We start from the raw sequence: 15,343 nt of genomic DNA, 5'->3' as shown, positions 1-15,343 counted from the left end.
TTGAAGGGCCTTTAGAAGTGTATATGTGGAAGGAAGCGGATTGCCCCGTAAGTAGACATCAGAAGTCATCACCTCCTTGTCATCACCTCCTTACAGCCTGATTAGTTCCCCTGTTATCTGCACAGATTAGGGTTTATTTTTTATCTGTATAGTATGTTAGGGTTCATTCTTACCTACGTAGTGTGTTAGGGTTCTGTATAGTATGTTGAAAATATTTGGGAAACCACTAATGTAGTTTATTCCCCTTATTTTTCCAAATGAAGAAATTGAATGTCATGGTTCCATGCCGTGACCTACCCTACATCATTGAAGTTGGTGGCAGAACATATTGTATCTCAAATTTCTTGATACTTTTGAAAATACTGGCATAGAAGCAACAAAATTGATTTTTTTCTCTTCTTTTTTTCTCTTATTTTCTTTGCTGCGTTTATCCTTAAATTGCCTGAATAAGGAATTGTCAGGAAGCCAGATTAGTCCACTGGTGAGATCTCCTTTGGTTGTCTGTACTCCATGCTTAGCAAGTTGCTGGACTAACAGGGATGGCCCATTTGCAGATTGGAAAGACTGTCATGCATGAGCTAGGAAATGGGCACAGCCTCCAGGAAACCTTGGTGTCAGGAAAGCTTCAAGACAGAAGGGTAAAGCCTGGCACTTTTGCCAAGTCCAGAATGCAGAGATAGAGGTTGGAATGAATTGAGCATCTAAATGTTCAGAAGATTGTTGGAAAACACATTTTCAATGAAAGCAGCAAATTAAAAACAAATATTACCTGTGAACTTCATTTGTGTAAAAGGATCTTAAGTGAGGTTATCTGGCCAGTGGCAGCAAAAAAGTTCTGCCTTTAGCACAATTCTGATTAGTGAGGAATTTCTGGCAGACTACACCCTGAGTTTAAGAGTCAGCCTGACTTCTCCCAACTCAGAATAAGCATACTTTCCAAACAGAATTGGTAAAATTTTATTTTATGTTTATTTCTTAGTAGATGAGAGTTACTAAGACAGCTGTAGTGTAGTGGTTAAGTACCTGGTCTCTGCAGTCAGGCTGCCTGGATTCAAACCTAGCTCCGCACTAAGGAGTTGTGTGGTTTGGGACAATTTTTCTATCCATCTTATCTGAATAGGATTAATGATAGTAGTGACTCATGTGGTTGTTCTGGTGGGGATTACATGAGATAACAATACACTTGAAGGGTTTCACAAAGTCCCAGACCACCCTGAATAATCAGATAGTATTTACTGAGTTAGGCCAGACTCTGCCAGTAACCCAGAGCTTCATAGTGGACTTTACTGAAAACCTGCCTAGTATCTTCCAAAAGTGAGCATTTGTGCCTGAAGTTTTCATAAAACTTTTTCCAATCTTAAAAGTTTATCAGACGTATATGTGGACTCAAATAGAAAGGGAAAACAAATATTTAATTGTATGTTCTTTTGGTGAGGATGAGAAGTTGATTTGAATCCTAATTTGGGTGGTATTACGTAAATTTTACAGCAGAAATCTCAAATGCTGGTCTATAGACCCATACCGGTTTGTGCCTGTCTTTAGCTAAAGCTGAGTAATGAAGGCACTTTGGTGAATGAACTCTTCATAAAACTGTACTACTTCTTTTTGTATATATATTTTAAAAACTTGTTTATTTTAATACAGCTTTTGGCAGTTTTCCGATTCAAAGTGTTAATACTCGCCTATGCCGTCTGCAGACTGCGCCATTGGTGGGCAATCGCGGTGAGTACACCTGGTGGAGGGGTCGTCTCCTCCAGTGCCGGCAGCTGTGGGCTGTCCACTGTGGGCCTGCGCTGGGAGAAGAGGTGCTGCTCATCTGGCTGGAATCCTGCTAGCTGTTCTGAATCCCCTTTCTTCCACACTTCAACAGGTTTAACACTACAGGGTTGCTTTTCTGTGGTTGTGACTAACTCGCTTTGCCTGTCTGGATATTGAGCCAAGTGAGAAGTCTAGAGGCCCAGCAGTATTATTGGCCAAGCATCAGCCCACCCTCATCTTCTTTTACAGTCAGAGAAGATCAGTACCTCTGTCACAAAGAAAGCTAGACAATTTCCTGTTGGTCGAAACTGCTTGGTGACTTTTCATGACTTGTTCCCTGCTTATTTTGATTATTGTCTTCCTCCCTATTTTATTCCCCTTCCTCCAATCTTAAAGGAAAAAGCTCTTCTGTCCCATTTTATATTTGCCTTTAGGCTTCTTAAAGACAGTGGCCTTTTCACTCATTTCAGTTCCCTTGCATCTGGCGGAGACATTTGGCACATGCTATTCACCCTCACTAAAAAATTATTGATTGGGAGAAGAATTATAAGCACTTCTCCCTGAATTGTTTTTGCCATTTCCAGAGACTTCTGAACATGCACCTTTTTGAGAGTTCCACTCTGGCAGGTGCATGAGGGGAATACTGCTTGGGAATAACCCATGGTCCTAACTCTGAGTGTGAGAGCTTGGTCTGTGTGTGGTTGGCAAGGGCTTATCCAGCAGCAGTCGGAGGATAGAGCCTCCCAGGGGCCATCTCTGCCTAGGCATCTCCTCTGAGCATCCACAGAATCAACAGCCCATCAGTTGAGCCACAAGCCTACGTTTCATGGATATGGGCTGACAGTTTTAGCCAGACTTGATTTCTGGCCTTGAATCTGCTTTTGCCAGTATCACATAGCTGTCATGATTATCCCAAATTTTCTACAATAGTCCCTCATTTGAGTCTGTGTAATATGCATCAGTTTTGTCAATCCATCTGTCTCAATGTTTCTTTCAGAAAAGTGGTTGACATTCAATGGGAGTTTTAAGAAAGTATCTTCAATATCTGATTGTAAATTATCAAAAGGGCAGGTCAGATTTAGCACATTCATTTTATTGTTTCTGATTTTTATTTTTAAAAACATTTGCAGAGAGGGTCAAGGCAGCTGGGAGAAGCCAGCTGGCACCTAAAGAGCATTTATTTCAGCCTATAAAGTTAATGAGTGTCAGAGTGCATACTGCTTCCTCTGCCAGTGGCTTATTCTGGGTAGGTGTGTGTCTGTCTCCTAACAAATACTGACTCTGCTACTTTGTTAATACTTACTGAGCATGACACCTGATGTCCCACCTCCATTCTGTGGTTTCATATCGCTACAAATCTTAGTTGTAGGATGGAGTGATGAGGGCCAGTCCTTGGGGGTAATCCCAACCCCTAAGGGGGAGCCCTGCTTCTGTATTTCATGGTCTCTTCTTCTGTGGTGATAGTGTCTTTGGATAAAACTTAGTTTTCCCTACACACCAGCCTGCAAAAATGTGGGAGAAAAAATGCCACATGAGGCAGTCAGGGCTTGGGTGCAACATAGATGCCCACTGCCCCAGTGTGGAAGTAGGGTAGAGATAGAATGATGTAGGAAGGAGCCAGGCCAGCCGAGCACAGCGTTTTCAGGCATTGTGTGCTTCTGGCTCATGTGGGCCTCTGGTATGAGGAAGTGCCTCTACAGTGTACAATGTCTAATTTGAATGGCACCGAATTATTTGTCTTTCAGTTGACGACAGCAGTGACCAGTGCCTTTTTACTAGCAAAAGTGATCCTCTCAAAGGTACTGCCTACCACTTTTTCTAACAATGCCATCCCTAATGACAGAGCCTCGTTCTCCATTGAGAGATTCCCTCAGCTGATAGCATCTGTTCTTACAGCTTTTCTCTCAAGGGGCTTTCGGATATGTGCTGCCCATCATTTCATTCATCCTCGCCTGGATCGAGACATGGTTCTTGGATTTCAAAGTGTTACCTCAAGAGGCAGAAGAAGAAAACAGTACGTTTCTCTCAGCTGGCCTCCTGGGCTGGCTTGGTGTGGAGTGGGGCTTGGTGTGGAGCTGTGGAGCTCTGAAACGTTTGAGTGGAGCTGAGGGGTGAAGTGGTGTCAGGCAGGTCATGGTGTCGCCTTTCTTTCTTTAGTGGGTATAGCAGAAATCACAAGCAGGGTTGGGTGATAAAATTTTATTAACTGCTATCCACCCAATAAAGTTCAGTTTTTGAAAAATGCAAGAGGAATGGATGAAAGCATAGTGACAGAATGTGGCTCCTCCAGCTGTGTGAACACTGGTGAAAAAGACATCCAACAACAAAAATAGCCAATGCCTCTTTCTCCCCAGACAGGTTAACCTTTCCTTCCTATCAGTAAGGCTCTTAGGACACTAGACATTTGTGCATCTAAACAGAACTCTTGTTTCGGGACAGAGAAACATAGAACAATTTTAGGTTAACTGAGTGAGCAATTCTAAAATTCAGTGCTTCTTCACAGTTTCACATGGCTCCTGATAGAGCTAGTGGCTTTGAATGGGCCATAATCAGAGCAGCGCCCAGAGTGTAACTGCTGGTAGGTCAGTGATGAAGATGGAGTTCCGGAGGAGGAAGACAGCAAGCCAGGGAAATGCTCAGCCATCAGGCTGCCCCAGTCTCCTCTGAGTAGCTGAGTGATAGCTGGCATTGTGAAATCATGAGTTCTACCAGAGCTGTTGTCATCTCCCTGTGTGGCTTTGAGCATCATTGGATGTTGACTAGGAAGGCCAAGAGATTCATTGAGGACTATGATTAATTACTGGGTTGGAATTCTTTTCTAAATGATGGCTTTAGACGAAGTGCACACACTCCACTCTCCCTCTCGGAAATGATCCTTTCAAAGCTCAACTCAGAGACTGAGACAGATTTCAGACATGCTGTGTTTATGTTCTGTCAGTCATCTGACTGTTTGCCCTGCCTAAGAGGAAAAACAGTCTCATGTCTTACGCAATGCTAAACATGATTATAACCTCAGGGAACAGCAGAAGAAAATAACTGTGCAAATGGTTTTCTTTTGGAAAGTCTCATTTACAGGGACAAAATCTATAAGGAAAGAATTATTCAAGAGTAGATTTTAAAACACATTAATCAGACCAAACTGTACCTATCCTGTGCCTCCTTTTCCCTAAATGAAAACATATTGTGGAGAAGGGACAAAGAAGGTTCATGGAAGTCGTTTTTTAAAATATAAAGATCAAATGGAATTTTATTGAAAGAAGAACTATTAATGTGATTAAACCAAATTCAAAGTAATTAATAAGCAGAACACACAGTGAATGGGAAATTGGACAGCGGCATCTCTTTTCACTGTCGGCAGCTTGTTTCGCACACATACCTGGTACCTACTGTTTGGCTGGTTGTGGCTCGACTTTTTCTCATTAGCTCAGGTTTACTCAGGAGAACACTCATTTCTGGTGACTTCTCTCCTCAGGTGTCTACATCGTGCTTCCTTTTCATCTCGTGTCTGTGTTTTCAATACCCTTCATTTCAGAGGATCTTTTTACGGGATAAAGATTTCCTCACCATCTAATTATTCTTTATATATTTTTCAAAGCCTAACCATTTATTATGCTTTACACTGGCATTTCTCCAACCAAATACAGACTGCAGACCACAACCATTTGTATGAACCGACCAGGTTTTTGTTTTGTCTTCTCTTTTGGTTTTGATGTTGGTTTCCATAGGGAGGAAGTTACTCTCAAGGGAAGATGCTGTGAATACTGAGTCAGAGAATTACGTGAGTGACAGGAGGTAGCTTTTTAAACTAATTGGAATCTCTTCTTAAATACAGGTTCATAGTTTATTAATATTATTTTTTTAGTTTAAATATTTTCAAAGTATCTCTTCTTGCTAAGATTTTTTATAAAAATGTAAACATTAAAATCATTTTATTGTGGTTAATGTTGCCAAGAAGCTACCAGAGCAGAGACATTATTTCCAGCACCTGAATTTTTTCTCTTCCAGGACTCCGGATAGTTCAGGATGCTTCGGAGAGGGCGGCACTGATACCTGGGGGTCTTTCTGATGGTCAGTTTTATTCTCCTCCTGAATCTGAAGCAGGTAAAATAAGTTCACTATCATTTGTATTTTTGTCTATTATTCAAAAGCTTGTTTTTCCCTGTCTTTCTCCTCCTTCCATCCCTCTACTTCTTAAAACACTTATAAAACATTTAACATATCTGGCATTTCGGATATGAAAATAGCTAAGTTGTGGTCTTGAATGTGAGCAGTGGTGAGACTCAGAGATAGAACAATAAATGCAACAGGGCCAGAGACACTGCGGCTTGTGACCTGCGTCTTAGAAGTCAGGCCGGGAAGCACAGGGGTCTCGGTGCTCTCTTTATGACCTGTCACCCCTAAACTGATGCTCCCCAGATCTCCTGTGTCTAAAAATGGAAGCACTGTCTACCCAATTTCCCAAGTCAGAAACCAGAGCCTTACTGGGATCCACCCCTTTCTTGGCTCACATACAATCATTAACTGAGCCGTTTGATCCTCCTTTTTCTGCTTCCTTTATAACCTTCACATTCTACACTTAATTTCTGTTTTTACTTTCATTGAATTTATTGAGGTGGCACTGGTTGACAAAATTATTCAGGTGTCAGGTGTACAACCCTCAACACATCATCTGTACACAGTATTTTGTTTTCACCAACACAGGTCAAGCCTCCTTCCATCACCATTTAACCCCCATATCCTCCTCCACTTCCTCCCACTCTGCCCTTCGTCCCCACCTGGCAATCACCACCACACTGTTGTCCGCGTCCATGAGTGATTCTCTTTGTTCCTCTTTTCTTACTCCAGCCCCCAGCACCCCCATACAGGTTTCATCCTGCTCTCTATGAGTCTTGCTGTTTTTCTCATTACAGTTCACTTTGTTCATCAGATTCCACATGCGAGTGAAATTATGAGTACCACTTAATTTGATCTTGAACTTGAATTCAGCATTTCTTCTGTTTCTGCAATAGCCTGTCTCCCCCCGTAGTTGCCTTCTCACAATCTGCCACCAGAGAGCAGTGTCAAATATAACAATCTCACACCCACTTTGATGTAAATGTCTCATTCATTATTCCTATTTTATTTTATTTTATTTTATTTATTTATTTATTTTTTTTATAATAAATTTTTATTAATGGTAATGGGGTGACATTAATAAATCAGGGTACATATATTCAAAGAAAACATGTCTAGGTTATTTTGTCATTAAATTATGTTGCAAACCCCTCGCCCAAAGTCAGACTGTCCTCCGCCACCCTCTATCTAGTTCTCTGTGCCCCTCCCCCTCCCCCTAACTCTCTCCCTCCCTCCCTCCCATGTCCTCCCTCCCCCCACCCTTGGTAACCACCACACTCTTGTCCATGTCTCTTAGTCTCATTTTTATGTTCCACCAATGTATGGAATCATGTAGTTCTTGTTTTTTTCTGATTTACTTATTTCACTCCTTATAATGTTATCAAGATCCCACCATTTTGCTGTAAATGATCTGATGTCATCATTTCTTATGGCTGAGTAGTATTCCATAGTGTATATGTGCCACATCTTCTTTATCCAGTCTTCTATTGAAGGGCTTTTTGGTTGTTTCCATGTCTTGGCCACTGTGAACAGTGCTGCAATGAACATGGGGCTACATGTGTCTTCACGTATCAATGTTTCTGAGGTTTTGGGGTATATACCCAGTAGAGGGATAGCTGGGTCATAAGGTAGTTCTATTTGCAGTTTTTTGAGGAACCACCATACTTTCCTCCATAATGGTTGTACTACTTTACAGTCCCACCAACAGTGAATGAGGGTTCCTTTTTCTCCACAGCCTCTCCAACATTTGCTATTACCCGTCTTGTTGATAATAGCTAATCTAACAGGAGTGAGGTGGTATCTCATTGTAGTTTTGATTTGCATTTCTCTAATAACTAATGAAGCTGAGCATCTTTTCATATATCTGTTGGCCATTTGTATCTCTTCCTGGGAGAAGTGTCTGTTCATGTCCTCTTCCCATTTTTTTATTGGATTGTTTGTTGTTGAGTTTTATGAGTTCTTTGTAAATTTTGGATATTAGGCCCTTATCTGAGCTGTTGTTTGAGAATATCATTTCCCATTTAGTTGGCTGTCTGTTTATTTTTATATCAGTTTCTCTTGCTGAGCAAAAACTTTTTATTCTGATGTAGTCCCATTCATTTATCTTTGCCTTCACTTCTCTTGCCATTGGAGTCAAGTTCATAAAATGTTCTTTAAAACCTAGGTCCATGATTTTAGTACCTATGTCTTCTTCTATGTACTTTATTGTTTCAGGTCTTATATTTAGGTCTTTGATCCATTTTGAATTAATTTTAGTACACGGGGACAGGCTGTAGTCGAGTTTCATTCTTTTGCATGTGGCTTTCCAGTTTTCCCAACACCATTTGTTGAAGAGGCTTTCTTTTCTCCATTGTGTGTTGTTGGCCCCTTTATCAAAGATTATTTGACCATATATATGTGGTTTTATTTCTGGGCTTTCTATTCTGTTCCATTGGTCTGAGTGTCGATTTTTCTGCCAATACCATGCTGTTTTGATTATCGTGGCCCTATAATATAGTTTAAAGTCAGGTATTGTAATGCCCCCAGCTTCATTCTTTTTCCTTAGGATTGTTTTGGCTATTCGGGGTTTTTTATAGTTCCATATAAATCTGATGATTTTTTGTTCCATTTCTTTAAAAAATCTCATAGGGATTTTGATGAGAATTGCATTAAATTTGTATATTGCTTTGGGTAATATGGCCATTTTGATTATATTTATTCTTCCTATCCAAGAACAAGGAATATTTTTCCATCTCATTGTATCTTTTTCGATTTCTCTTAACAATGCTTTGTAATTTTCATTATATAGGTCCTTTACATTCTTTGTTATGTTTATTCCTAGGTATTTTTTTTTTGTTGTTGCAATCGTGAAGGGGATTGTTTTTTTGAGTTCGTTTTCTAATATTTCATTGTTGGCATATAGAAAGGCTATGGACTTTTGTATGTTAATTTTGTATCCTGCGACCTTACTGTATTGGTTTATTGTTTCTAATAATCTTTTTGTGGAGTCCTTCGGGTTTTCGATGTATAGGATCATATCATCAGCAAAAAGTGATACCTTTACTTCTTCTTTTCCGATATGGATGCCTTTTATTTCTTTGTCTTGTCTGATTGCTCTGGCCAGAACTTCTAGCACCACGTTAAATAAGAGTGGAGAGAGTGGACAACCCTGTCTTGTTCCTGATTTAAGGTAGAAAGTCCTCAGTTTTATGCCGTTTAATAGGATGTTGGCTGATGGTTTATCATATATGGCCTTTATCATATTGAGATATTTTCCTTCTATACCCATTTTGTTGAGAGTCTTAAACATAAAATTGTGTTGTATTTTATCAAAAGCCTTTTCTGCATCTATTGATAAGATCATGTGGTTTTTGTTCTTTGTTTTGTTGATATGGTGTATTACGTTAACCGTTTTGCGTATGTTCAACCATCCTTGAGATTCTGGGATGAATCCCACTTGATCAGGATGTATTATTTTTTTAATATGTTGTTGTATTCGGTTTGCCAGTATTTTGTTTAGTATTTCAGCATCTGTATTCATTAGAGATATTGGTCTGTAGTTTTCTTTCATTGTGTCATCCTTTCCAGGTTTTGGTATGAGGGTTATGTTGGCCTCATAAAATGTGTTTGGAAGTATTGCTTCTTCTTCAATTTTTTGGAAGACTTTGAGTAGAATAGGAACCAAGTCTTCTTTGAATATTTGATAGAATTCACTAGTATAACCGTCTGGGCCTGGACTTTTATTTTTGGGGAGGTTTTTAATAGTTTTTTCTATTTCCTCCCTGCTGATTGGTCTGTTTAGGCTTTCTGCTTCTTCATGACTCAGTCTAGGAAGGTTGTATTGTTCTAGGAATTTATCCATTTCTTCTAGATTGTTGTATTTGGTGGCATATAATTTTTCATAGTATTCTACAATAATTCTTTGTATATCTATGATGTCTGTGGTGATCTCTCCTCTTTCATTTTGGATTTTATTTATTTGAGTCCTGTGCCTTTCTTCCTTGGTGAGTCTTGCCAAGGGTTTGTCAATTTTGTTGATCTTTTCAAAGAACCAGCTCCTTGTTTTATTGATTTTTTCTATAGTTTTTCTGTTCTCTATTTCATTTATTTCTGCTCTGATTTTTATTATCTCCTTTCTTCGGCTGGTTTTGCGTTGTCTTTGTTCTTCTTTTTCTAGTTCCTTAAGGTGTGAAGTTAAGTGGTTTACTTGGGCTCTCTCTTGTTTGTTCATATAGGCCTGAAGTGATATGAACTTTCCTCTTATTACTGCTTTTGCTGCATCCCAGAGATTCTGATATGTCGTATTTTCATTTTCATTTGTCTGTATATATCTTTTGATCTCTGCGCTTATTTCTTCTTTGACCCATTCATTTTTTAGAAGTATGTTGTTTAGTTTCCACATTTTTGTGGGTTTTTCCCCCTCTTTTTTGCAGTTGAATTCTAGTTTCAAGGCTTTATGATCAGAAAATATGCTTGGTACAATTTCAATTTTTCTAAATTTGCTGATATTGTCTTTGTGGCCCAACATATGGTCAATTCTTGAGAATGTTCCATGTACACTAGAGAAAAATGTATACTCTGTCGCTTTGGGATGAAGTGTCCTGTAGATGTCTATCATATCCAGGTGTTCTAGTATTTCGTTTAAGGCCACTATGTCTTTGTTGATTCTCTGTTTGGATGACCGATCTAGAGCCGTCAGCGGTGTATTTAGGTCTCCAAGTATGATTGTATTTTTGTTAGTTTTTGTTTTAAGGTCAATAAGTAGCTGTCTTATATATTTTGGTGCTCCTTGGTTTGGTGCATATATATTAAGGATTGTTATGTCTTCTTGATTCAACTTCCCCTTAATCATTATGAAATGACCATTTTTGTCTCTGAGTACTTTTTCTGTCTTGTAGTCAGCATTATTAGATATGAGTATTGCTACACCTGCTTTTTTTTGGGTGTTGTTTGCTTGGAGTATTGTTTTCCAGCCTTTCACTTTGAATTTGTTTTTATCCTTGTTGCTTAGATGTGTTTCTTGTAGGCAGCATATAGTTGGCTTTTCTTTTTTAATCCATTCTGCTACTCTGTGTCTTTTTATTGGTAAGTTTAATCCATTTACATTTAGTGTAATTATTGACACTTGTGGGTTCCCTACTGCCATTTTATAAATTGCTTTCTGTTAGTTTTGTATCTAGTTTGATTCTTCTCTTTTGTTTTTCTATCATTTGTTTTTATTGTTTGTGTTCCATACTTCTTTCCTCTGTTGCTACCTTTTTTAAGTCAAGTGTTTTTGTGGTGGTTTTTTCAAGGGTGGTTACCATTAAGTAATGAAAAGGGTACCTACCATATTCATTGTAGTACCCTATCTTATAAGTATTTCTGCACTTCATCGTCCTTTGCTACTGTTAATCTCCATCCTCTCCCCCCTTTTTTTCCTTTGTTGTCACAGTTTAAGTTTGGTTTTATTGTGTTCTTGGTGGAGCTGTTTTTTGTGGTGTTGTTTTCTTTTGTTCTTTGAATCTGGTTGGAAAACCCCCTTTAGTATTTCCTGGAGTGGGGGCTTTCTGTTGATAAATTCTCTCATCTTTTCTGTATTTGTGAATGTTTTTATATCTCCTTCATACTTGAAGGATAGCTTTGATGGGTATAGTATTCTTGGCTGAAAGTTCCTCTCTTTCAGGGCTTTAAATATTGGGGTCCACTCTCTTCTAGCTTGTAGAGTTTCTGCTGATAAATCTGATGACAATCTAATAGGCCTTCCTTTATATGTTGTACTCTTCTTTTCCCTGGCTGCCTTGAGAATTTTTTCTTTGTCATTGGTTTGTGTCATCTTTATTATGATGTGCCTTGGAGTGGGTTTGTTGGGGTTAAGAAAACTCGGTGTTATGTTTGCTTCTTGAATTTGAGGCTTTAGTTCTTTCCACAGGCTTGGGAAGTTCTCGTCTATTATTTGTTTGAGTATATTCTCCATTCCATTTTCTTTTTCTTCTCCCTCTGATATACCTATTATTCTTATGTTATTCTTTCTGATGGAGTCAGACAATTCCTGTAGGGCTTTCTCGTTTTTTATTATTTTTGAGTCTCTTTCTTCTTCTCTCTGTTGTGCCTCAAGTTGTTTGTCTTCTATTTTACTAATCCTATCTTCAATCTGGGCTGTTCTGTTAGCTAAGCTTGTTACCTCGTTTTTCAGCTCGTGAATTGAGTTTTTCATTTCTGTTTGATTTGTTTTTATAGTTTCAATTTCCTTGGTAATATATTCTTTGTGTTCATTGAGTTGTTTTCTGATCTCCCTATATTGCCTTTCTGTGTTTTCTTGTATATCTCTGAGTATTTTTAAGATTTCTATTTTAAATTCTCTGTCATTTAGCTCCAAGGCTTCCAATATGTTAAGTCTTTTCTCCATAGATTTTTCCACATCTATTTGTGTTACCTCTCTTTCTTTTGTATCCATAATATTCGATTTCCTCTTTCTTATCGGCATCTGAGGGTGGTCTTGTTGATAGCACACAGGCGCACTTCCTCGCGGCTTGAATGAACGTCCCTGCGGTAGCTTCCTCCACACCCTCGTCTCTCAGATTCAAGTGATAACAGTCCTTTCCCTATCAGTTTGTGTGGAATTCCGGAATGCTCCAAGGATAAATTTTTCTGTTTCTAGTTGATAAATTTGTTGTGATTTAGGGGAGAGCTGTCGGACGCGCTGCTCACGGCACCATTTCCGTGACGTCACTCCATTATTCCTATTTTAGAGATGAAGAATTGAGGCACCATGTGGTGAAGTGATTTGTCCCACATCATGAAAAGAGTAAGAAGGGGAGCTAGAATTTGAACCCTGGCTCTAGTGCTGGAGTCCATGCTCATAGCTAATAAATGCACAGCCTTTTAGTATTAATGAAAATTAAAAATTGACCACATTATTGCCCTGCCCAAAAGCCTTCAGTGGCAACAAGAATTAAGAAAGTCCTTTACAGCAAAATGGTGGGATCTTGATAACATGATACGAAGTGAAATAAGTAAATCAGAAAAAAAACAGGAACTGCATTATTCCATACATAGGTGGGACATAAAAGTGAGACTAAGAGACATTGATAAGAGTGTGGTGGTTACGGGGGGAGGGGGAAAGGGCGAGGGAAAGGGGGGAGGGGGAGGGGCACAAAGAAAACTAGATAGAAGGTGACAGAGGTCAATCTGACTTTGGGTGATGGGTATGCAACATAATTGAACGACAAGATAACCTGGACATGTTATCTTTGAATATATGTATCCTGATTTATTGATGTCGCCCCATTAAAAAAATAAAATTATTAAAAAAAAAAAAAAAAGTCCTGAATCTACACTGGCAGAACACACTCTGTGATCACCCTTATGCAGTTGCCCCGCCCCTCCATTTGGTACTTTATATGTGTTCGGTTCTCTGCTTTCTTGGAAATGCTGAGTGCCAGCCCTCTCAAGCCACTGGCTTCTTGCTTTTCTCTCTCCTTAACACTGCATCTCTGCCCTCCTAGTCTCCACTCACATGCTCAGAAGGCTTCTACCCACCCTCAGCCACCCTGGCTCCTGGCAGTCGTGGGCAGCGTGTCCTTGTCTTGTGCCTGTGTGTGGGACCTGTCCCACAACCCTATCACTGGCGTCACCTGCACTGTCAGCAGCAGTGACTGGGCCTGTTTCTATCACTGCGATGTAAAGTAGAGTTAGAGACTGCATTATTTTATTCCTGGCATGATGATTAGTAAATATTTTATACACACACGTGCGCGTGCGCGCGCGCACACACACACACACACACACACACACACACACACACACTCTAGCAAACAGGCTGCAGGCAGAAAGGGCCTGCCAAAGACCAAAGGAACAGCAATGAGATGTAAGGTATTAGGGGAACTAGGAGTAACTTGGTATTCTGGACTGTTGGTGTTGGATCTAAAAGCAGAATGAAACATAAAAACATAGTCAGATAACATAAATATATGAATTATCAGGAAAGCTATTTCTCAACCTGTAGAAACTATTACCTCATTATAAGGACTATTTTATTGAGATTTTTGTATGTCATAGGACTCATTCCTTTAAAAAACAGGAATTTTGCCCTGTAGTTAAAGCTTTTTATAAATTTTATTTTTCTAAGATAATAAAATTCCTCAGCACTAATGTGTTTTCTTGGTTAGAAACTGGCCTGGCATGTGGTGACGCAGTGGATAAAGCGTCGACCTGGAATGCTGAAGTCGCCCGTTTGAAACCATGAGCTTGCCTGGTCAAGGCACATATGGGAGTTGATGCTTCCTGCTCCTCAACCTTCTCTCTCTCTTACTTCTCATTCTAAAAATGAATAAATAAAAGACTTAAGAAATTTTTCAGAGCAGTGGGATAATCACGTGAGGAATACCTCTCAGGCCTTCTTCAACAGTCAGTCCATGGGCTTCCTGCCTGTGACATCTACTACCACCTAGTGGTAGTAGGAAATATTACCATTTCTTTGACTTTGATGCTAAAGGAGCAAATACTTCCACAACAAATACTTCAGGCGTTCAGCTGAGGAGCTGCTCTAAGGCAAAATGCAGATTAGTAGTGGCCAGAGAAGGAATGCTCAGAATGGCTTACTTTATTGTATTATATTGTATATTATATCATATTATTTTCATTGAATGTTCAGTTTAAGAAAGAATGAAGGCCCTGGATGGTTGGCTCAGCGGTAGAGTGTTGGCCTGGCGTGCGGGGGACCCAGGTTCGATTCCCCGCCAGGGCACATAGGAGAAGCGCCCATTTGCTTCTCCACCCCCCCCCCTCCTTCCTCTCTGTCTCTCTCTTCCCCTCCCACAGCCAAGGCTCCATTGGAGCAAAGATGGCCCGGGCGCTGGGGATGGCTCCTTGGCCTCTTCCCCAGGCGCTAGAGTGGCTCTGGTCGCGGCAGAGCGACGCCCCCTGGTGGGCAGAGCGTCACCCCTGGTGGGCGTGCCGGGTGGATCCCGGTCGGGCGCATGCGGGAGTCTGTCTGACTGTCTCTCCCCGTTTTCAGCTTCAGAAAAATACAAAAACAAACAAACAAAAAAAACAAGAAAGAATGAAAACTTTCATTAAAATTATTAAAACTCTTATTTGAATTATATGCCTTGAAAAGAAGATTCTACTCTTATGTTTTCTCATTAGGCCGGTGCTAAATATTAAACAGGGTTACAGCAGCACAGGTTGTAAGCCTCTCTTGTCCTAACACAGCTCTCATCGGCCCCTGGAGAAGAAGGAGGGCATCAGGGCCTGTCTCACCTTCTCATGTCTTTCTTCTTCTGCACCTAGTACAGTGCCTGGTACATAATAACCTCATAACTGTCCAAGGAACAAATGAAAATAAGTGAGAAAGAAATTAGAGGTGCCAGAAACTGAAATGTTAGCATTTTTACTTGTAAAGGTAAGACTTGAATTTTAGTATCGTAGAGATTTGGAAAATTAGCATAATTTAAGAATATAAAAGTGGTCTGTTTGGTCTAGCCCAGGGGTCTCAAACTCGCGGCCCGTG

At 39.9% G+C, this 15,343-nt stretch overlaps 1 protein-coding gene across 4 annotated transcripts in view; it reads left to right on the top strand.

Annotated features, from left to right (window-relative positions):
* Positions 1–15,343, top strand: part of STARD3NL (STARD3 N-terminal like) — a 67,238-nt gene that overhangs the window by 37,008 nt on the left and 14,887 nt on the right. For all 4 annotated transcript variants that reach the window (XM_066343448.1, XM_066343449.1, XM_066343450.1 and 1 more), the window contains 4 exons: positions 1,645–1,722; positions 3,504–3,557; positions 3,655–3,772; positions 5,764–5,859. In XM_066343448.1, coding sequence (XP_066199545.1) covers positions 1,645–1,722; positions 3,504–3,557; positions 3,655–3,772; positions 5,764–5,859 — 346 coding nt within the window. The remainder of the gene's footprint in view (positions 1–1,644; positions 1,723–3,503; positions 3,558–3,654; positions 3,773–5,763; positions 5,860–15,343) is intronic.

This window comes from Saccopteryx leptura, chromosome 6 (assembly GCF_036850995.1).
Source record: "Saccopteryx leptura isolate mSacLep1 chromosome 6, mSacLep1_pri_phased_curated, whole genome shotgun sequence".
Lineage (NCBI taxonomy): Eukaryota > Metazoa > Chordata > Mammalia > Chiroptera > Emballonuridae > Saccopteryx > Saccopteryx leptura.
The sequence above is the reverse complement of the archived record's forward strand: the minus strand, read 5'-3'. Positions and strand labels throughout refer to the sequence as shown.